The 22,988-nt window shown below is 45.6% G+C and overlaps 1 protein-coding gene across 1 annotated transcript in view; it reads left to right on the top strand.

Moving 5' to 3' along the window:
• ABHD12 (abhydrolase domain containing 12, lysophospholipase) overlaps positions 1 to 22,190 on the top strand; it is a 44,756-nt gene extending 22,566 nt beyond the window's left edge. Inside the window, exons 3-13 of the mRNA XM_064509839.1 lie at positions 1,283 to 1,388; positions 3,847 to 3,966; positions 6,002 to 6,032; positions 15,160 to 15,205; positions 17,087 to 17,216; positions 18,204 to 18,241; positions 18,408 to 18,487; positions 19,303 to 19,385; positions 20,566 to 20,644; positions 20,953 to 21,080; positions 21,520 to 22,190. Of these exons, the coding sequence (XP_064365909.1) occupies positions 1,283 to 1,388; positions 3,847 to 3,966; positions 6,002 to 6,032; positions 15,160 to 15,205; positions 17,087 to 17,216; positions 18,204 to 18,241; positions 18,408 to 18,487; positions 19,303 to 19,385; positions 20,566 to 20,644; positions 20,953 to 21,080; positions 21,520 to 21,559 (881 nt within the window). The 3' untranslated portion in view covers positions 21,560 to 22,190. The remainder of the gene's footprint in view (positions 1 to 1,282; positions 1,389 to 3,846; positions 3,967 to 6,001; positions 6,033 to 15,159; positions 15,206 to 17,086; positions 17,217 to 18,203; positions 18,242 to 18,407; positions 18,488 to 19,302; positions 19,386 to 20,565; positions 20,645 to 20,952; positions 21,081 to 21,519) is intronic.
• Positions 22,191 to 22,988: the final 798 nt, after the last annotated feature.

Below are 22,988 nucleotides of genomic sequence, written 5' to 3'. Positions count from 1 at the left end.
GTTTTCACGTTTATGGAATGTTTAGCAATGTTTCTGAGGAAGTGAAGTGAGATTTGACTGCTGCTGTCAGTAGCATCAAGACTTGGCATGTTAATTATTATTCCACTACATTTCAAGGAGTCAAACTTTTTGGTTCTGCTGAAGTGGGCCTCTATTTTGTGGGAAAAGTCTAGATAAGTGGGAAACCAGAGTCCTTAAAACTGCTTAGTCCTGTCAGTAGGTGTCTCTGGCATCTCTTTCGTTACCTGCATGTGTCAAAGGCTGCCTAGAAAGGCAGTACAGCAATGATGATGAAAAAGCAGGCATTTAGATTAAGCCTTCATTTAGCATATCACGCAATATCTGTAAGATGTGGCTTGTGAACTGAGCAATGGGAAACAAAATGCTGAAAACTTAAAACAGATGTTTGACTTTCCTGATGCTGCTCATGTATCGGTCATTGAACGTAACACGCAATGAGCAGCTGTGTGTTGGGAAAATAAAACATTTGGAAGAGTGAACTGAGCTGGACTCATCTTGTTTTCTGGGATCTCTTCCCAAAGAGATGAAGTTTCTGGCATAACATGACCTCTTTTAAATGCTGTGATGTCTGCAAGATGGGCAATTATTTGAGAGTCTCTGGAGAGTGGGATAACAAGCTGCATCTCTTCCTCGAAGGCTCAGGAGGGCAGTATTTGACACTGTTTATCTTACTCTTACATGCCAATAACAATGTGGTGCCTGCTACTGCAATGTATTATTTCCTTTAGTTTGTAGTATTACAGAGGCTGTAAAACCACTTGTCATCTTCAAACACATTACAACTCTGGGCTGTATTCTTTGTCCCAAGTGAGTTTGTCACATCACTAATTTGCATTACAGCTCTGATGCAAACAGTAAAAGGTTTGTTGAATCAATTAACCTATCCCCCTAATGCAGCAGGAGTGACTGACTCATGTCTGGAAGTTGCACAAAGCAAACAGGGCAGAGATGGTTAAACATGTGTCACAGGAAACTTTGTCTTCCTCTCACCTTAATTTTAGCCTACTCCTTGTTTTTGTGCTGGTTGCTTCTGTCTTCTTACCTTGCTTTCTTGGAGGTTTATGTTTTAGTCATAGCTGTTGCTTGTTTATCCTTTCACACAGAAAGAGAAAGATCTTTCCAGTAGAGTGGACCAGTTTGTAGAGCTTTCCAGTGCCTTGGTAAAGCTGTTTTGTAAGAAAATAAAGGTAAAAATTACAATGTTTTATCTTCTGTTTGTTTCTTTGTGTGTGTGTTTTTTTTTTTTTTTCTTTTTTTCCAGTAAGGGTCCCATATTTCATTGACTTGAAAAGACCACAGGATCAAGGTTTAAACCACACCTGTAATTATTATCTGCAGCCAGAGGAGGATGTGACTGTTGGAGTCTGGTAAGAAAACCTGTTCTACGCAGCATGTGCCATGCACCTTATTATCCTCTTTGCTCTCACGGTCGCCTGCATATCTGCTCTTGCATGATCAAGCATGGTGACAGCCATTGCTTGCTCTTATTTGTGGATGTCTATATTTTTCTCTGCCAAGTGACACAGTTGATGTTGAAAGGTATGCAGATCTCTGGAGCTTGCTTGAACTCAAACCACTGGCACATAAAATGCAATTCGAAAACCTGTACATTCAGAGAAATGTCATAGTTTGGAATGGCAACGGTTACCGTTACCGCTCTTAATTGCTAAAAAGATCATGCTTCCAGATCAGAGTAGACCAAATGAATTAAGAGTTTTGTCATTCAACTGCTCTTCGTACTCCGTTTTGCAAAACAAATGTGTGGGAAGATGGGAAAACAGGATCAAAGTGTTCAGTGTAGGAGGAAGAATATTCTGTGTATAAAACATATGCAAGGTTCTGGAGAGTGGGTGAGAAAGGAATGCTCCATTTGCTCTCTTTAACAAACAAGTGACAGTGTTAGAGCCGTGCTTGTTATTCATGCCTCACAAAGAAGAATTTCTGGTCCCAGGCAAGAGTAGTTCATTTTAGCTCCTTGTTACCAGGATCTACAGCTCAGATGACAGGTTCTTTCTCTGCTTTCAGCACTTTCAGTATTACTAGGCCAGTTCAAACTGGCTTCTGCATCTTTTTCTGGCAATCGCTTTCTACTTTATCTCAACACCAGGAGTTTTTAAACCATGAAAAGTTCCTGCTGCCTTTGAAGAGAAGGTGCCTGCAGTGTCAAGATATATGTAAGAGCAGCGAACAACTGAAAAAAAGGCTAGACAGCCTGTCAGGTGTGGACGGAAAGAAGCTGCTCCTTAATACAGCCAGTGAAGTTAGATGTGTGAGCAATGGGAATTTGGAGTTTGTGATTACATGCATGTAGCTGTCTGTGTTCAGTAATGCAGTGGAGGTTTTCAGTCCTGACTTGAGGGCTACATGACCTTTTGAATGGGACAGTGGTAGCCTGCAACATAAAAACAGTTCCTCCCTATAAGTGAATTTCGGGGAAGGACATTTTTAGAAGCTGGAACTTCGGTCTTTCCAGGATAGACTGGTAAATCATGGCCTATATTTTCACTTGGGCAATGACAGTTTTATCTGCTAAGCTGTTGAATAATTTTAGATTGCAAACCTTGATTTTTATTTTGCTTCCTCTACGTGTGTATACTGTGTACCTTTACCAAAACAGGCCTTCCTGCCTTTGGTGGCAATTCAGAGTTCCTTTTTCTTGATACTTATTAGAGAGGTTTTTATAAAAGCTTGGAGTTCGCCTTAATAGGCCATTGTTGGGTTTTATATTCACCATACTTCTGTAACAAAGTCATCAGCTTGTTTTGTCCTATTTAAGCTTGCAAAATTTTTGAGGCAGATCATTTAGTGAAGTTGTGAGTCCCACAGCTACTGGGGATTTTTTCCTCTTCAAACTCCATGTCTACTGGCTGCATGCACCCAAGTAGCCTTTCCATGCATGTTCTTCCCTGTAGTGATTTGTCCTCTGAACTTTAAGTCTGGGAGGAAGGTGCTATGGTAGATGGGGTTTGTCTTCCTTCCTAGAAGAAAGTCATATAGGTACTTCAGGTATTTCTGACAGCTGTAAGCTGCCCCCTTCTCAACAATTTGAGGTTGTGGGGATGTACTTGCTCTCAGTGTCTGTCTTCTAGAGTAACTACCTGATTTGAATTCCTGTATTCTCGTTAGTCTGTTGTTTCTCTCTTTCCATTCCACAAATGTTGAACTATTTTTAACAGGTTGCCCAGGTATATACTCTACAGAGGAACAATTGTGAATTAAACATTTCTGGCTCTTCTAGATTCTAATTTTTTCTAGTGGAAATGTTATACCTTCAAGAACTTGCTGTCTGAAAATAAAATGCATGAGGCTATCATCACTTTTTCCTCAAATTGCTGTAGTCAGCCATGTCTCTTGCTCACCAAAAGTCCTTTCAAAACCAACTGACTTAGGTGATCATTCTGAACATCTGCTGACGTAGCTGTGAAAATTGTTTATGGTGTGCAGGTCTATCAGCTGAAGTAATTAAGTGCTGTTAAAAACTGAGGATGACCTTGAGGATTAAAGGTGAAAGAATTGAGATTTTTTTCTCCAAAACAGCAGGAAGTTTAGTAATTTTGCTTTGGGTTTGCCTGTGAAGTTTGGTATCTGCTCACTTAAAAAGCTCAGAGGTTAGAAGGTAACAGTGATGGAGGTGGAAATGTAGAAATATCCTGAGCCACTGGCTTTTAAAAATTGTCCATTTGTTGGCTAAGCATGGGCTTTTTTGAGGAGAGTTTGTGAGAGCTTTGTAATTCTGAGTTAATGAGCTGACCAGAAAAACTAAAAATTTGAGTGGGAAACACTGAGTAACAACAAGGCAATACAGTTTTTTCCTTCTGTATGTAGGCACACAGTCCCTGCAGCCTTATGGAAGAACGCACGAGGGAAGGACCAGTTGTGGTTTGAAGATGCTTTGGGTTCCAGCCATCCTGTAATCCTTTACTTGCATGGCAACGCAGGAACAAGGTGAGGCACAAACAGTGATGGCTTTGTTATGGGCTGTCACTTCCTGGCTTGCCACAGCTTCAGCACATTGATAAAATAATCTTAAAGCAGCTTGGTGTTCCTCCTGTCTTTTAAGAGAAAAGTATGTTTTAAGAAATGGAAACTTCCTGCATTTAGTGAATGTGAGAATAGATTTATTGCAGTTATCAGAGCTGTGGGATTTGCTAATGTATTACTGCTATATTTTCTTTTTTTCCTCTCTCTCTTTTTTTTTTCTTCCTTCCTGCATCCTCTGTCTGCCAGATTGGCAGGAGGCTGTGACACTCACTGGATCAAGTAGGGAGAAGTACTTCTTTTCAGTATAATCATTTCTGAATCAATATGTGGAAAGGTGGTAGTGCTTCCCTATGTGTGGTTTACATGCACTGAATAAACTTTCCGCTTGCTTTCATGAGCTTATTTTAGTAGTTAAGGCATTTTGAGGAAGGAAAATGAGAAGAAAAGAGGAGGGTGATGTGCTGGATTTGTTTTATCGTTGTGTATGTGCAAGACATTTATCTGGAAGAGGAACATTTTATAAATAACCATGGGTATCAACTAGAGAAGCAGGTTCTGTATGTTTTGTTTCCAGGTGCTAAAAACTATTAGCACAGTGTAAAAACTCCTGGATGTTTCTCAAAATCATGTTCTTATTGTCACATCTCTGCGTGATGCAGTGCTTTAGTTTAGCTATTAGTGTGTGGTCTTTTTCTTTACTAATATGCATCTTTCAAGAGTATTGGCCCCTTCCTGAGTTTTGAGTGCTGTTGCAGTGTTCTTTTGAAGCTGATATCCTTTTGTAGATACTATGCAAGAGTATAGCTGCTGAAGTATTGCTGAAATACTCTCACATCCTTTTTACGCTACAGTCTCTGATGTAAAGCAAAGAGACTCCGTTTTAGCTCTGCTGGTAGTGAACATTTGCTAGCCTTTACATCACAGGAACTTCGCCCTTTTTCGCCTAAATTCTTGCTTTAGCAGTAGTGTTCTTTGGTACAACAGACACAACCTGGAAGATGCACACTGTGAGTCACGAAATGCATGAGCGGACTGGGCTTTGGAGACTGGCCTTGTTGTCTTGTGCTGATGTATTACAAGGTTGAATTGAATGGTTGCATTATTTTTCAAATACTGCTTGGTTTATTTTTCTTGCCTTTATTGGGTGTAGCAAATGATACTCATGGAAGCTATTCTGCAGCTGTAATGGTGGTAGATTGGGACCAGCACCTTTGTTACATGTGTATTGATTAGATTTATTTCTTGGCTCCCCTATGTGTTACAAATTGTTGACCTATGGACTGCTTACACACTTCATGTTTTGCAATACTAGACTGAAGTTTGAGTGTGGATTAGCCATGTCGCATTGCATCTAGATTTCAATTTATGGAGGAAAAAAAAATGAAGACTGAATCTTCCTCTGGACTTATTTCCAGTGTTCAACTCTGAACAGTTGTCTCTGCTCAGTTTTTTGCACGTGTGTGTCCTTTCTGTCCCAATGCTCAGAGGCAGGTGAGAAGGCAAGCTCCAATCCAAGGGCCAGCTGCTTGGGTTAACATGGTGAGGTCTCTTGGGAGCATTTTGCCTCAGAGAGGTTACCTGCTGTGGCAGTGCTGGTGGCAGGAGCACAGGGTCTGCAAAGCCAACAGGGGCAGACTGTTGTGGATGTGTTGCAGGCTTTCGTAAAGGCAGATTGGTTGGAAAAGGCATCTTTACCTGCAGTGAAAAAAGATTTATAGGGGTAAGTTGACATTAAAATTGGTCTGGATGGAATTAGATGGGCCTTTTTTTTGTCTTCTGGCTTTGTTTTCCTGTTTGGGAGGGCAGGTGGGGAGTAACAAGGAAGATGATGGGAGTTAAGACTGATTAGTAATTACATTGTTTGTCTTGCCTATTTGTGTTTAACTAGAGGCCTGGGGCAATGGGAAAGTCTATCTCTGGAAGCTTAAATGTTCACTTTTTTCTTTTTTTTTTTTTTTCTTTCTTTCTTTCTCTTGTCTTCATGAATCGCTTTTGCCAGAGGAGGGGATCACCGTGTGGAGCTTTACAAGGTAAGTAGCTGCATGTGCTGTCCAAGTGGCTGTGTGAATGCGTCAGAAATGTGCAGACTTAAGTAGACTGCCCATTGCAGCTCACTGCCAACAGGCAGATAGCCTGAGGCTTTCTGCCTGCTCTCTAGATCTGAAGAGTGCATGGGAAAAGGGATCTGTAAGCAGTGAGTATCTCTCATCACACACTTCCCTCCATTAAAGGGTAATTGAAAGGTCTTTTACTTGCTGTTACTTGCTGTCAAGCGCTGGGAAGTCGTCTTACATTTGATGTATATTGGTGCCTTTTGCCAGAGGTAACAGAGATGGTTTCTGGAAAGGATCTAATTCAGCAGCAGGATCTTCAGCAGTTTCCTCTCATGCCCAGTCTGTTTTTCATGTGAAATATTTGGCTCTTGAGATGGCAGCCCTTGTACAGACACACCGTGCCATGGGAAAAGGGGGAAACCCAGGCTGAGTCTTCCTACCCTTGTGCCAACACAAGTATTCCCATGCAGCTGCCACATTGAAAAAAGTCCTACATCTTCCAGATTGACAAAAAAAAACAAACAGTTTTCCAGGTATAGCACTGTGACCTGTTACATGAGAACAGACTACTTTGGCTGCTCTTAGTGTTTTGCCTAATGACTTTTGTGGTCATTTATTTTATTAAACCCTCTTATGTCAGCTGAAGTTCTTGCACATAATTTCTTGGTCGCATATCACATGTTTATAAAAGAGCTATAATGATTTTTGTCAGCTCATTTCGGACTGGTTGAGTCTGTTTTTCCTATGGATTTAGATGTCATTCCTTTCTCCTTATGACTTGTGTCAATGTTGGCACTTGAAAAGCTTTATTGCAATACAACTTCTTATGCAAGATCTCCTGCAGCAAAGTTTTTTTTTAATTCAGGTCACTTAGGCAATGCTGTTTGGCAGCCCCAGGGAGGCAGGTGGCTGTTTCTTTTCCCCTAAGAACACAGGACCTGCTAAACTGCAGGAAGTTGGCACCTGACGGTTGAGGAGAATGTCATATATATGGTGACCTAGATAGTCATTTTTCTGGGGATGAGCATGTGCTGCAATGCATTTTGTGCTGCCTGAGACAGGCAGAGAATTACTTCAGATTTTGTCTGAAGAAAAGTAGTACCTCAAAGTACTCAAAGACTGTGAGCACACATGTGTGTATGTGCACACACACAGAGAAAACACATTTACCAGAACCCAAGGTTTCTGATCCTGGGCCTGGTACTCTTGCTTCTTTGAACATAGACAAGTTGCATAGTTTGTCTTTTTCAGTCAGTTGCATACGCACACACTTCTTGTGCTTGCCAGGATCATGCCGGATAAGTGCTTATTGCAGCAGAGTGAAATAGGCTGGAAGGCTGTCCTTTTTGCCAGTGCTGCTTGTATGCTGAAAACAGCAGAGGGAACTCCTGTAGAAGAGGCTCAGAAGGAAAGGAATAACACAAGAGGTCTGTCCTTTCTTCCCAGCACTCTTCCCCCAGGGACCGATTTGTGTGAGCAGTTTTTCTAGGCAGCAGCACTGAATTGAGACTGGGTCACTGCTGCACAGAGTCTGTGAGCAGCAGGTGTCTGAAATGGTTCTTGCCTGAGTGGGTTTTTGTCTGAAGACAGTAACTAGAAGTGGCAGCAGGGAGGAAGCCAACGGGAGAAGCAGTAATGCTGCAGTGACCAGCTGCAAGCTTTTGAGTGGCATGCTTTCCTCTAGTCTGAACGCATGTCCAGTTATTCTTTGCCCAAGCCCTGTTGTCCAGATATCATAGTTCCTAATATATCCAGGATCATTGTGCTGATACACATTACTTATGCTTTGAATACTGTAAGTCAAAACCTTTTAAAACCAACGAGAATCTCATTCTCCTAGCTACCTTGACTGTCAGTAACAGACTACAGCAAGCTCTTCTGCAAACCATTCTTACAAATATCGAGACTTTGGCATCGAGGCTGTTGTTTTTTGTTACCCTGATGTGCTGTGATAGTGGAGAGCTGATGCGGACCTCTGTTGCCCATTGCATGAGGTTAGTGAGCTCTATGGTAGCACATGAGGCAGTAGGACATTGTTATAAGGACTTCAATAATTGCTACGTACAAAATGTGAACATCTGGCATTGTTACAGTAAGAATCCTCTTATGGGCCAAAGGAAATACACCTTATCTGCAAAGCTAATTGAAATCTTACCAGCTTCATCTGAGACTCTTTCTGAACTAATTCTGAGGGTGCAAAACAAGACAAGAAATAGTAAAATACTGATATAAAAAAAAATTAAACAGAAGAGGCTGTTAATGCAGGGCACAGGATTGGGATGCTCCCAGGGTCATTGGCTTCAGGCAGGGATGTTACAGCTGGTCATCAGCTGTGTAGGTCCTTCACCAGGAGGAATTGGTGGTGGAGGTTGTTCTTCCTCTTGTGTGTCTGTTGTGATACCTTGGTCTTGCTTTGCATGTCTGTTTTCCCACTTGGGAAGTGGGTTCTCAGAAAATGCAGCTGCCTAGTGTCAAGGTAGGAAGGGAGACATGATATGGTCTCATGTGAAGGGGTGATTGGCCCGTTTGCCCTATGGGCAGCAGAGCTGTGCCCTAATTGCAGGATTGAGGTGGACACCTTCCAGCTCTGGAGGCTGTGAGGGTGGGTAGTGGCAGTTGCTGCTGCTTTTTCTGCTTATCCCTCCTCCTCGCTGAGGGAGAAAGGTGCCTCTGGAGCTAAACAGCAGGACAGTGCCTGTGGTTGGGGCTCAGCAGGTCCTTGGATGTATTGGCCTCTGTAAGTGGCTTGACTGCATTTCGGCTTTGAGTCAAATGGGTGCAGGAGTGGGAATGCTCCATCAGCTCTTCCCTTTGGTAAAGTTATGAGGTGACCTTCATCTTTGCCCCTGCTCTTAGCCTCTGTGGCTGCCCTCTGCTAGGGAAAGGAGACCTGAGTATACGAGCTGTGCCACTGAACAGTGATGTGCTGTGAGGAGGCAACCTGATAGCCTGGAATGACTGGCTGGGTAGATGAGGGGAGAGCAGTGGATGTTGTTTGCCTTAACCCTGAAGGCTTTTGACACTGTCTCTTGTAACATCCTCATAGGCAAGCTGACAGGCCAGATGAGCAGAGTGAGGTGAATTGGAAACTGGCTGAATGGCAGAGTTCAGAGGGCTCTGTGGTCAGTGGCGCAGTGTCTAGTTGGAGGCCTGTAGCTAGCAGTGTAGCCCAGGGGTCCGTACTGGCTCCAATCCTGCTCAACTTACTCGTCCGTGACCTGGATGAAGGGACAGAGTGCACCCTCAGCAAGCTTGCTGATGCTAAAAACCTGGGACAAGTGGCTGATACACCAGAGGGCTGTGCTGCCATTCAGAGGGACCTCCGCAGGCTGGAGAGTTGGGCAGAGAGGAACCTCATCAAGTTCAACAACAGGAAGTGTGGAGTCCTGCATCTAGGGAGGAATAACCCCACACACCAATATGGGCTGGGGGCTGACCTGCTGGAAAGCAGCTCTGTGGAGAAGGACCTGGGAGTCCTGGTGGACAAGTTCACCATGAGCCAGCAACCTGCCCTTGTGTCCAAGAAGGCCAGTGGTATCTTGGGTTGCATTAGGAAGAGCGTTGCCAGCAGGTTGAGGCAGGTGATCCTTTCCCTCTACTCAGCACTGGTGAGGCCATATATGGAGCACTGTGCCCAATTCTGGGCTCCCCAGTACAAGACAGACATGGATTTACTGGAGCAAGTCCAGTGAAAGGCCACAAAGATTGATGAAGGGACTGGAGTATCTTTCATGAGAGAGCTGGGACAGTTCAGGCTGGAGAAAAGGGTCAGGGTAGGTCTTATCAATGTTTATAAATATCTGAAGGGAAGGTGTAAAGAGGATGGGGCCAGACTCTTGTCAGTAGTGCCCAGTGACAGGATGAGGGGCAACAGGCACAAATGGAAACACAGGAAGTTCTACTTGAACATGAGAAAACACCTCTTTACTGTGAGGATAACAGAGAACTGGAAGAGGTTGCCCAGAGAGCTTGTGGAGTCACCATCCTTGGAGATATTCCACACCCGACTGGACACAGTCCTGGACGACAACCTGCTGTAGGTGACCCTGCTTGAGCAGGGGAGTTGGACTAGATAATCTCAAGGTCCCTTCCAATCTCAACCCTTCTGTGATTCTGAGGCTAGTCTTGGTGGTCAGGGAGCCTGAGCATGGCCAGCCTCGGTTTGGGCGAGTGTGCAGATTGCTCTTGCCTGCGCCTAGGGTTGTCCTGAGGGCAGCCCTGTTGTTTGCTGGCTGCTATAAGAGGGCTACTGCTTTTGGTAGGAGCAGCTGGCTGGGAGAGGTGCCAGACAGATTCAAGTTGCTGCATCTCCTATTTTCCACTGAGCATGTTTGCTTAGCGTAGCCTTGTGGCATCCAGCCCTCCAGCTCACCACCAAGAGAAGAGCTTGGCTGGAGGTGCATCGCACCATGCCCGTCTGTTTTTAGGGAACTCTTTGCTCTTTCCAGGTGTGGCTGCTGTCTTGGATGCTTCCTTGCTGCTCTTGGCTGTGCTGAGCAGCAGGAGTCAGAGGCAGGACAGTGCTGGTACTTCAGACTCATGTTGGGGTTGGGGAAAGCTGGAGGACCAACTTGAGTGTGATGTGCTGAAGCCAAAGCTGAGCTTGCTGAGTGCAGGGAGCCCCACAAAGGCTTTGGAATGTCTCCTGTGTGGTTCCATGCAACTGGCATCTGTTCCTGGCCCTCTCCTGCTGCCTGGATGTTTGTTCAGTTCATTTGCCTGATCCTGTTTTCTGCTTGGGTGATACTGGTACCCCTGCAAGACCTCTGGTAAGAGGTGTGCAGACTTATCCTCCTGGTCTTTGTGCTCCCTGGGCCCTGGGAAATCTCTCCTTGCCCAGGAGGATGCTGTTAGGATTGGCAGGTCTGACACAGTGGCTGCACAGCCAGGCTGGCTGCCCACCTCTTCACTGTGAGTAGTGCTGTCCCTTCCTCGTGCCTCTGGCTGTGGCATTGCACATCTAGCTTCTTTCACTCCACCAGTTATAGCAAGTGTCAAAAGGACTGGAGAAACATGATCTTGTGGAAGTTTGTCTTCCCACCTGGTTCCTTTGCTCTACCTGTCATAGTTCCCTGGGAAGCAATCCCCACAAGCTCCCTTATCAGTCCCTTTTGGGGTGGCTTCTCTTCTGCCCTTTGCAGGGAAGTATGGGCTCTACCCTGGGCATCCACTGTCTCGCTCTCTCCCTGTGCTTCTCAGGCCACTGGAGCAGTCAGCAGCAGGAGTCTTCCAGGGGCAATTGGGCTGACATCAGCCTGTCAGCCTGGCTGTGCTGTCCCTAAGCTCTGGAGAGAGAGCTTGGTGGCCACGTGTCTTGCAGTGCAAACAGATGTGAGTGCTATTTCTGCCCACCTGGAAATGGTTTAGGCTGCTCCAAACTTCTTATCGTGTGAGTCTGAAAGCGGGGTCCACTGCCTGTGTTTTGGGGCCTACAGCATGGCCATCACCTTGCAACTATGCTGCAGCTCCCATTGGCATCCCATCTCGCCTGGCTAAAATGCCATGGGGAGGGCAATGGGAAGGAGGACGATGAAGGAGGCAGCTAGTGGTGTTGGCCAAACTAACCTGCTCATAAGCCTTACAGAGGTAGAGGAAAATGGGGGATGGATGCTGTGTTGGCTGTAAGCCAGCAGGTAGGAAGTTTGGGGGAAAGGCTGGTGGGATGGATGGTGCTCTGGCTAGATGTCTGCTGCCCATTCTGGTCACCAGCATGGAGAGAAGGACTAGTCTGATCCTCTTGATGTTGGGGCACCCTTCCAAGGGCTCAGTGCTGGGTTTGAAACTTTCCTTTCTCCCAAAGCTGCTTCCATTGAGGGAGCCTGTAGCTCTGCTCTGGTCTGACAGCCAGAGTACTTGTCTGGTGTTGATGAATGGCTCTGAACACTCTGTGGCAGCCAGAGCCAGCTATGAGGTACAAGTGGTGGTTGGTGCAGGTCAGGCCAATGCTCTGAGAAGGTAAATGCAGGGAGAAAGCCAAAGGGGTGTTTGCAGGAAGAACAGACAGAGGGTGAAATTGCATATTCAGATGGAGGAAGGCAGAGCTGCCGTGGGAACAGTAACCTGGGATGAACAATAATGCTATCCTCCTGCAGGGGCTGATCTCACACAGTGAGGTAGGGACCAGCCCTGACAGCATGGATGCAAAGCTGAAAAGGGGATTGTAGCAGCTTGTAAGGAGAGCCCTGATAAAGAGAGTTCATATAGAAACACAAGGGATGATCTGGACCCAGCCAGGCTGGAGGATGGTAATTGTGCCAGGAAGGTCTAGAAGAATGCAGTTCTCTACCCCCCAAATTTCCCCTTGCAAGGAGAACTCTCCAGGATAGCCAGAGAGACTGATAGACTGTGTATTTACAATTTTAATTTAATTACCAAAACTGTTATAAAAACTTAAGGGGACAGAGGTATGGTCCGGCAGATTGCAGAGGCAATATAAAATGTATCAACAGGAAAGAAACAGTTCAATCTTCATTGGTAGTATTGTTCAATAGCAAAAAGCAAAGGAATTTTGAGCAAAGGAGTGACTTGGGAGCTGTTGCAGTTACTACTATACTACTACTATAAATTCCAAATATCCCTTAGTGGGGGAAATGATATCAGAAGAGGGGTAGCAGAATAACGTAACCCAGTGGGTAGCGCCGAGAAGTAACACAGACAGTTGGAGGAAGGGTGAGCTTGATGCAAGCAGCAGGGCAAAGTATGTGAGGTATGTGTGAAGATACCGGTTCTCCGTCTTTGGGTGACCATTCAGATTCTGCTGGGACTATGGAATTGTCCTCTCCATTTCCAATCAGTCTCTAATTGTCTGCATAACATCCAGTTGTATTTGTGTGCATACTGTATGTCCACACATCATTGTAAATTAATCTGATTATGTATAATTCTACCTGATAATATGTTTATATGTAATGTAACCCCTCTTAAGGTTAAAGTCACACTGTACCCATAGAAGGAACACTCAGCTGACAGATCTAATTCTAGTTGTAAACTGTGATAGTCCCAGTACCATTAGGGATGGTTCTTAGACAAAAATAACTAATACTAGATCATCCAACTGTTAGTTTTAAGTTATGAGCCCTTAAGGTTGTAGTCCACACTACAGAGCACTGCACCTGGCTGCAGTCCCTCTGAGAATGGTCTCCTGCAGCTACAGGAGTTGTGAAGTTGGCTTTGCATCATGTAGGTGTCATCTTAATCATTTTGGTGATTTTATTCACTGGGCTATAAAATCAAACTCTTGGCAACCTCATAATGGCTATACATCACAGTGAAGAGCTGTGCACTGCCCTCAGTCCTCTGCAGGTCATCATGAGGCACGATGAGGTAGGAAAGGTTGAACGCCTCCAAGAAAATCCATTGTTCAGTCCTGGTGCTTTGAGCAACAGGAGGGTTTGCAATATCCTGGCTGGACTTCAGTGACAGTGCAGTTGGTAGGCTGTCAAAAAGAGATTGCAGCCTTGTAGCCCAGTGAATATAGTATTGTCACTGCTAGTAACAGGGCTGAGGCTTGTCAGGCCTTTTCTGAAATTGTCTTGAAGCTTCCTGGAGCACTGTTTGAGCTGGTTTAGCCATAACAGCAACTGTCTAATGACCAGGTGGCTGCTGGCTATTTGGTTTTCCTTCTACTGAGCTTTGTATAATCATGTTCTATAGCTGTAATTTTTAATATAAACAGTGACAGTTTTCACACAGAGAGCGTATATAGAGAAAATCACTGTAATGATTAATAGTAATGGGTTTTTATGTAATAGAAGTTACAGATATAGTTACTGTATCAAATGAAGTACTAATGACCCAGCATAGTGATGCAGCATAGGGGAGTACAGGCCTGGTACGACAGCAGAGACCTTGCAAATGACAACGTAGGAGTGCAGCTGTGGGGGGCACAGGCTGGCCCTGGAGACCCCAGGGCTCTGACTCCAGCAGTCAGCTAGAGACGTGCAGACCTGGGACCTGGGCAAAACTGGTTTTAGGGGTAACAAAGAGAACAAGTGCTCAACATATGTGAAAAACACTGTGTAAGCTAATCTGGTATGTAACATGGGAGTCGCAGATCAGTGATGAGAGCATAAGGTGCAGAGTATGTCAGAAATGTATGGAAATTAGCTCCAAATTGGCCCTAGAGTGAGGAGCAAGAAACCATCAGCATTGTAGTCCTCCCAGCAAAGGACTTGGGAATGCTGACAACTTACCTAAACCCCTCTCTTTTCTGTATTGTCCTCTTTCATTCGTCTGCACTAATTAGATCTGAGCTAATAACAATAACCTAGACTGTAAAGATTTCAGTTATGCTAAAAATGAATTCTTGGTATTACATCAGATGTGTTTCCCTTTGTTTATTAGAAGATTGAGTATAATGTAATACTAAGATTTTTTTTTTACCATACTGAGGCCATGAGAGCAAAAACACTTTAATCTTTTTGACTTTTTTTTTTTTTTTGGATCCACTGTAGATCTATTAGATTTGTACCATGCAATGGTACTTTGGAATGCTAGCATCATTTTTACTGAGGCTTTTTTCAAGCAAGTTGATCTAACATGGGTATTTTTACATGCTTTTAACAGATTTTGTTGGGGTTACCATTGGTTGTGAAACAAATCTTCATGTAAAGCAATTGCATGTTTTGCATGCATGCATTTAAGCCTTTTGAAACCTGAAACAGCCTCCTATATGGAATGCTAATATTTATGCATTCATATATTCACCTGGGTAGTGTCCAACTGCAAATTTGAATAATCTAAATGAAGCCCCTGTTGTACTGTTTCACTGGAAAACCTGAAAGTGTGTGTATGGGAAATGGACACAAGATATGTGCAAATCTTAAAGGCAAAACTGTTAAAGGGCGAAGATACATCTAATATAATGCTGACATCCAGTGTAGTCTGTCTTGAGGACCAGGAAACAAATGGAGTAAAACCAGCAGCCTGAGGTGATTAGTACTGAAAGCCCTGTGCCTGCTACACTGAAAAGCTGAAAGTTGCCACTTCACTATTTTGGGCTGATAATATTAAAAATTAGATCCCTGCATCTTGGCCTGAGGCAAGCGCGTGCCTGCTACGGATGGGTTTGTGATGGGTTTCTGCATCTTTCTCTCCCCTCCAGGTTCTCAGCTCTCTTGGTTACCACGTAGTCACATTTGATTATCGAGGTATGTAGGGTGTGGTGTGGTTTGGGGTTTTTTTGTTTGTTTTTTAATTATGAAAAACTTTTAGTGCTCTCTTTATGTGGAAGCAACTACTTTGTTCTTGGCAAAATGTTGTTTTATAAACACTTGCTGCCAGCTAATTGGATGTGGGTGGGTTTTTTTTATTTTCTTTTCCCTATGGAGCTTTGAAGAGCTTGGAGAAATGTCTTTCCAGTGCCCATGCTTTCTTCTGCATAGCACTTGCATAGCATTGAGGTCTTTCTTATTTTTTCTGTTGCTGAAAAGATATCCAAGACACTGTCCATCTTTGCTGCCGTTACTGTTGTGTCTGAGGGCCCTCAGTCTTTAACTGCTGCTGTGAAAAGAGGTAGCATGCTCATTCCTTCTTGGCAGATGGAGGCTAAGTGTGCAGCTTGGAAAATGTGTGCAACTAGGCTGCCAGGGTTCTGGCTGTGGCATAGCATTAGGCCCTGCGACCTGAATGTCCATCTTCCGAGACTATGGCTCTTGCCTGTCCTTGTACCCAGGGCTCCTTGTTTTGGGAGCTAAGGAGCAGAGGGTGATCCTGGTCTGCATGCCGTTACAGCATGCAGTCAAGGCATCCTTGAGGTGCACACCTGGAGACTAGTAAGCCCACGTAGATGTAGCCTTACAGGCATGATTTAATTGACTTTTCTGAGGTCACACAGGGAATTGAACTTGCATTTCTTTTTTAGAACTGATGGATGAGATAACAAGACATAGAGTAAATGGTCCCTCAAAGTTTATTCCTGCATATGATGGAATGTCTGTAACTATGCACAGGAGGAATATGAATTGTATCGGCTGCTTGTAAAAGAGGACAAAATAGTGCAAAAAGGATCAGGGCACAATTAATTTTAAGTCAGTCTTTTTTCCCTTTAAATCACACAAATGAGTCAAGGCTGTTCTGCCTTGAGGCGCAACCATGTGCTGTGGGGTATTGACAATTCAGAGAAGTTGTACTAGCTGTTTCAGAAGACATTTCTGATTTGTAAGCCATTTGCAGAAATCGTGAATCTCCTTACTAAAATGATTCCAAAGCTTAAAAAAACCCACAAGAGTTGAAATGAAATTGTCAAGATTGTTTGTATAGTGCTATTTCTGCTCCACAAATATGTGTACTTTTAATAGAAATCCTATTTATTATTGTTCCATTTGGTCTCCCAGAGGTGGTGGGCTAGTCTTAAGTTCTTGCAAAGCTGAAGTATTGCTATCATCCTCAGCAGAAGCTACGACCATTTTGCAGCTCTGTGCCCTTAGGCGTTGAGCATCTGCTGCTTTTTCCTTCTTAATATTTAAACCATGGCTGCAGTTTAATTCCACTGATCATACAGGAAAGAAATTCACCCATCGTGTCTTTATCAAGAATTCAAGAGAAGTTTCTTTGTGGGAGCTTGCCATGCAAGGTTTTTTTCAGTCCTGAAAGCTGCACAGCTTCTGTGGCTGCTTATTAGATAGCAGAAAGGATTTGGCATGCTTGCTGCTCAGCAAAAGATGTGTAGGACACACTGCAGTAGGGGGAGAGGTAGAGCCAAAGCAATCAGGAGGGTGGAAAATTGCCTGGGGGGCATTGACTGAACAGTGTGGACAAGCTGACGTAGATGCCTTGTGAAATGTTTGGGTTTTTGAACCTAGCATCCTATTCTTCAGCTGTTAGAGAATCCACTTACAAATTGGTTATACGCCTGCAAAAGCAGCTAAGGTTTGGGAGCTGGGCTGTCACAGGTGGGGAGGTGCAGGAATGCAGCATGGCAGTGTTGGAGATCCAGCTGTTGATTTCATTGACTAAACCCACGATGGGAAGAGCTGGCTGGTTTTGCTGGGCAGTGTGTGCAATTCTTAGAGGGACTATTTGTGTTTCAGGCTGGGGCGACTCAATAGGTAGCCCGTCCGAGAGGGGAATGACCTACGATGCCCTTCATGTCTTTGACTGGATAAAAGCAAGAAGTGGAGACAACCCTGTCTATATATGGGGACACTCCTTGGGCACAGGGTAAGCATCTAGGCCCAGGGGGACTTAACAACTCCTGAAAAACACTGAGTGCTGACCTCGGACAAAGGTGCTGGTCGCCATAATCCCCAGACTGACTGGGAGTCTGTGGCCTAACTGCTGCCGAGTAGCTTCTCCTTTGCACTCCTCAGAGTGGAAAGGGTGATAGTGAAAGATTATGCAGGAACTGATCTTGAGCCTTCATTGCCTAGTGGGCTACACTTGGAATAATATGATTCTGTTTAAGCAAGTGGAGAAAAAAAGTGGGACTGCACTGGTCTTTTCCTGTGGTGAACCTATGCCTGTATGTGTCTTTCAAAGACAATCTGCAGTCCAAAATGCTTTTACCTGTATGTTTTTAACTTTCCTTTCCCCCTTCCTCCCCTTCCATTGCTGTCTGGAGGTAGACAATGCTCAGCAGGCAGCATGCACTTTTATCCCCTTGATTTGGGGAGGAGCAGAGAGCAAACGCAAGAATTACTGTGAGTGTAGCGCTCCGCAGGTGACCATTTGAGATTGCTGTGGCTCACCTTCCTGTCAGATGAACATGTTGCTGGGGCAGGGAGGTATTGCAGGACAGTGTCTCTTCATTGCCTCCTCTCAAACAAAGCAGGATGTTTAGCATGATGGCAAAGCCTCGCGCTTCTGCTCTTCATCTGTATTTTCCCCATGTTCAGGATCATCCCTTCCTGGGCCAGAGCTTCCTCATGGCATATTTTTTCAAGCGACTATGTGCTGTGCCGCTTCCTCGGGCTTGTTCGCTTGCCTAAATGCAGGTACCCAATGCCATTTGAGGCAATCGGGTATTGTAGACAGTACAGGACCTATGGGGACCCAAGTCATTGTGCAGCTGGCTGCCAGACCTCAAACAGTATGAGATGCCGATGTTTCGGCAGTCAAGCTGTACATCTTTGGGGAGCAGCAGGTGCCAGGCTTTGTTTTTTTGCAAAGGATCTGCACCAGATAAATGCCTGTTGTTCTTCTTCCCAGGGTTGCAACAAATCTTGTGAGGCGCCTCTGCGAGAGAGGTAAGTGTGGAGGCCAGATGCTCTTCAGTCCCAGGTTTCCGTTCAGCTTTGCGGTCATGACGAGGCTGCCCTTGGTGTGCCATGGCGGCAGCCACTTTTGTGCGCTAGACCCTGACCGTGCTGGCCGTCTGCACCATTGCACTTCACGTTGCCTTTGGCTTTTCAGAAACCCCCCCAGATGCCCTGATACTGGAATCTCCGTTCACCAACATACGCGAGGAGGCACGAAGTCACCCCTTTTCTGTGGCAAGTACACAGCGGCTCTTGTGCTAATGGCTTGTAATTGTACCCCTAGAAATTAACCTTCGTCAGAGACACAGCTGAACTGGCTGCTTGCCCTGTGGGGCAGCCGTGGTATTGGTAAGAGTCAGGAGTAAAGAGCCACACTTCAAGGCGGCTGCTGGGAAGACCTGGGGCTATGAGGGTCTTTCAGTGCAATAACCAGTACCAGAGCCATGTGTGGAGGCTGGCAAAATAAGACAGAAGGTGGGACTAGAAAGGGCAGTAAGAGGAGGGAGCAGAAGAGAGATTGGCTCTCAGCAGCATACAGCCTGGTCCATGCTGTAGCCTTCCTGCTGCAGGAAGTTGTCTCATGGGCTGTGAGAAAAGCGATTGCAAAGTTGGTCTTCCCTTGACAGCCCCATCATAGCATGGCCTTTTTGCATCTGCCCAGAGGCACTAATGAATTGATTTTGACATGGCCATGGCCATCTCCTCCATTCAACCTGGCTGCAAGTCAGCTCTGAACTGAGCAAACTCCCATTGGATGTGGCCAGGCTGGAGAGGCCTTGGGATAAAGCTGGCTTGCTCCCAGCAGCTGCATGATACCTAGAGGCCTTGGCCATACAAGCACCTGGAGAACCTGGTCACAAGCAGGCTGATAAAATGGGTCTGAAAAAAGAAAGGAAAAAAGGTGTTGGTGGAAGCGCATGTCGTCTCACTGCAGAGAGCCCAGCCAGCAGTCAAGGGATGTTTCTGGGACGGTGCTGCCCTGCCCAAATACTGCTGTTTGTGTAACCGTCCTGCTGATGCCTGCCACTAACACAAACTCTTTTTCTCAGATATACAGATACTTCCCTGGGTTTGACTGGTTCTTCCTTGACCCCATCACAACAAGTGGAATTAAATTTGCAAATGATGAGAAGTGAGTTCCCTGTTTGTGGGATTTCAGTCACGGCTGCAGTGAGCCAGGGCATACACCAAGGAGGATATACATGGGACTGCACGTTCCACTCCTTTGCTGTTGAAGCAATAAACTTCCTGAAGGGATTTCAGCAGCTCTAGTAGTCATGGGTGCAGCATGGCTTTGCACAGTGGAGCTCTTTCTCTTACTGTGATTTTTTTGACTGTTTTAATTGTTTTTTAATGAGGAGAGATGCAAAGGAGAGCATAGAAACTGCTCTGGGATATGCTAATGCAATCTGTGGTCTCATACCTTCGCCTTTCAAATGTACGTTACACATGAAGCAGCAGCATCGGGACGTTGAAGGTTTGGGAAGATCTGTCTGTTGTGCATTTACATAACTATTAATGTACATACTATGCACACCCTGTGCATAGTAACATTGTGTGCTTTCACTGAGGCTTTCATTCAAGAGCCTGAGCATTTTTGGGTTTGGTTTCCCGTACCAAAACCAAACAATGTCTGGGGACCTTGCTCTGCAGTGGGGTGAGCCACTTCTCCCTGGTCTGAACAGCAAAGAATTCTTCCAAGGATGTTCCTCACCAGTTAATTTTCTATAGATCAAGCTAACGGTGCCTGGGTAATAGCATTTGAGATCTAAACTGCAGTTAATGACCTGCAAGATGTTTGTCATTGCAGTTTCTTTGAAAATCCAAGTGTGTTGGTGTTAGAGTCCTGGGAGCTCACTGAGGGTCAGCCCACCCTTCATAGCATGGTGTGCTGTTTTGAAACCTTGCAGTTGTTTGCATGCCATTTCTTTTAACTAGCTTTGACATCAGTACGGAACTCTTTGTGGCAGAGGTCATTTTGGGAAGGGAGGAAAATGCATCCAAATGCTGCTGACTGCCTGAGCTCCAGTGCCACTCAGTGGAGCTGATATGGGGTTGGGAAAGCAGCCAGGGGTTTGTAGGTTGTAGCTGCTTCCAGATAGCCAGAGAAGGGGAGGAATTTAAGGCTTACCTAAATAACAGTTCCTTCTATTTCTAATTAAGTCCCACAGTTAAAATCACTCGCATGCAGCCATCTGAGAGAGACCAGCTCTGCATTTCTCACTCCAGAAAGCTAACCTGAATGCTCTGGTTTGTGAGGCCTGGCAAAATGGTTCTTCTAAGCTTTGGTGGTGGTGTTGTCTGTTTTACAGTGTGAAATATATTTCCTGCTCCCTGCTTATCCTTCATGCTGAGGATGACCCCGTGGTACCATTTCATCTGGGAAAGAAGGTACATGTGTGGCTCTGCAAACTGATCTGGTGGGAGGGATCGATTGTGGATAGAACAACATCCCAGGCATGTTGTATATAGCCAGACAAAAAGGCAGCCAACAGAAGACATGCACAGAGATGTATAGCTCAAAGGGACCACAAATTCTGTGGTGCTGGGGTGGCAAATCGTAGTGCAACGAAGCTAGAGCCAACAAGCCTGGTCAAGCCAGGGCCCATAACCCAGTTGTAAGCAAGGTGCTGGTTGAGGGGAGTTTACTGGTTTGGAGTGACGTGTGCCCCTCCCCTGCCTCCTCCACCTGGACTCAGCTTTACAACATTGCCGCGACGTCGCGGAGTTTCCGAGACTACAAGGTGCAGTTCGTCCCATTCCACACAGACCTTGGCTACCGGCACAAGTACATCTACAGGAGTCCAGAGCTACCTCGAATACTGCGGTAACTGCCCAGGTGGTGGGGTCTCTTCCAGCGCAGGGTGGGACCGGTGCTTGTGGCTTTAGGGCAGCACTGTGGCATGCAGCTGGGACTGAGAGAGATGTGCAGCAGGCACCTATACTGAGCAGGTCTTCTGCAAACCCCTTTGACCTCCAGGGTGGGTGGGCTACTCACGCTGGTTTTAGTGGAGTGCTCCTGCTCCTTGCAAAGCAGGGGGAAGGGAAACCATGGGAAGCTGGGAGCGCTTCCCCTCTCCGGCTCATTTCTGCAGTGAGCTGGGTGCTCTGGAAGGGGGGTTTGCGGGGCAGCTACTTCTGCTGCTTGCATTTCCCTCTCCTGGTGGGAGCCACTGGGTGAGAGCAAAGCTCAAACCCTTTTGTTCCCTGTAGCTGTGAGTGCTCAGACCCTGCGAGTCACTGCTGTGTCCTGTGTCCTTTTCTAGGGAATTCCTGGGAAAATCTGAACATGAGCATCATCACTGAAGACTGGCTGCTTGGCAGCATAGAGGTTTTCCTTTCTTTCTCTTCCCTCTCCCTCCTTTTCTTTCCCCTCCTCCCCGTGGGTTGGTCTGCCATTCTTCCATCCTCTGGCACTAAGGAAGCCAGGGATTTCCACACTGGTCCTGGTGTGCACCTTTTGGCAACCCCGACTCCCAGCATCAGTGGTGGTAGAAGAAAGAAGAGAAGTTACGGGCTTCTGTTTTGATATAGATGGAGGAGTAAAAGCAATCCAGGAGCTGGTACCAACCAAGCAGAAAATGTGAGCACAACAGAGCCTTGTCAATCTGGCATGGTGCTGCTGAGGACAGACATTCCTAGGACGCATGTGTCAGGACCAAGGGTGTTTCACCTTTAAACACTGCTGCTGTTTTTGGATCACGTGAACTCATTTGTTGTAGGCCGATGGCTCTTTCCATGTCTGTACCACAGCTGTCTTGCTTATTCTTTCTAGGGAATACATGTTTAGCCTTTCCTTTTTGCTAAGTGGCTGTAATCACAACGCACTGAAGATCCAGGTGGTGAGTGATATTTTTATTTAGCTCTTCGGTCAGTGTGTTGCAAGTGTTGGGCTAATTGCACACATTTGGAAATAAAATGAAAGGTGTTTTTCTTATTTGTTCTTCCTTTTCAAACATGTATTTAATGGAAAAGATTAATGCTGTTATCTTTTCTGTATACTTTTCTTTCTGAAGTCATTCCTGTTCCCACCCGTTTGTCCTCTGGGAAGCTCTTCCTCCTCTTCACATACACGTCTTGATTAGGACTGAAGTGACTTCTGTAGATAAATTGCAAGCTTGGGAGTTTAAGCCGGAGAGTATGAGATTGCTTTTTGCCTGATCTCCCCTCTCCATGAACAGTGGGCGCAGCGTATGGGAACGGTCGTCTTCCATTCTCCCTGCATGTGTGCACACAGGCACAGGCTTCCTTTGGGTGGGAAAGGGCCTATTTGTTTCCCCCTCCCTCATCTGCCTTTTAATTCCTTATGTCAGGTTTTCCTGTTCCTGGTGGCTATGCTGTTTCTGTGTAGCTAAAAGCAGGCAGTGGAATGCAGTTCTTGATTGGAGCGGGGGGGGGGGAGGCCTGCTCTTTTGGGGGAGGAATGTTTTTTCTTTCTTTCCCCTCTGCTCTCCCTCCATTTGTTTCTGTGCTCTGAGCAAGGGCTTGGCCATCTGGGGCACTTCTAATAGCCACTTTCTCAGACCATCTTGCTCCTGTGTTCAGAACATGTCCAGGAGGCAGGAGTGGAAAAGAGCCCTCTTTTGCAGTGAGAGGCTCTGGTGATGTCCTTGCCAGGCTTTTGAGTAGAGCAGGGGCTGTTTTATGCCACTGGTGAACTCTGTGCTGAGATGGGAGAGGGTCATGTACTGACTCCACAGTGTCTGGCTGGGGACTTGGCCCTGACCCCCGTCAG

This window comes from Dromaius novaehollandiae, chromosome 3 (genome assembly GCF_036370855.1).
Source record: "Dromaius novaehollandiae isolate bDroNov1 chromosome 3, bDroNov1.hap1, whole genome shotgun sequence".
NCBI classification, from domain to species: domain Eukaryota; kingdom Metazoa; phylum Chordata; class Aves; order Casuariiformes; family Dromaiidae; genus Dromaius; species Dromaius novaehollandiae.
Note: the sequence above shows the minus strand (reverse complement) of the source record. Positions and strands in the feature narration are given on the sequence as shown.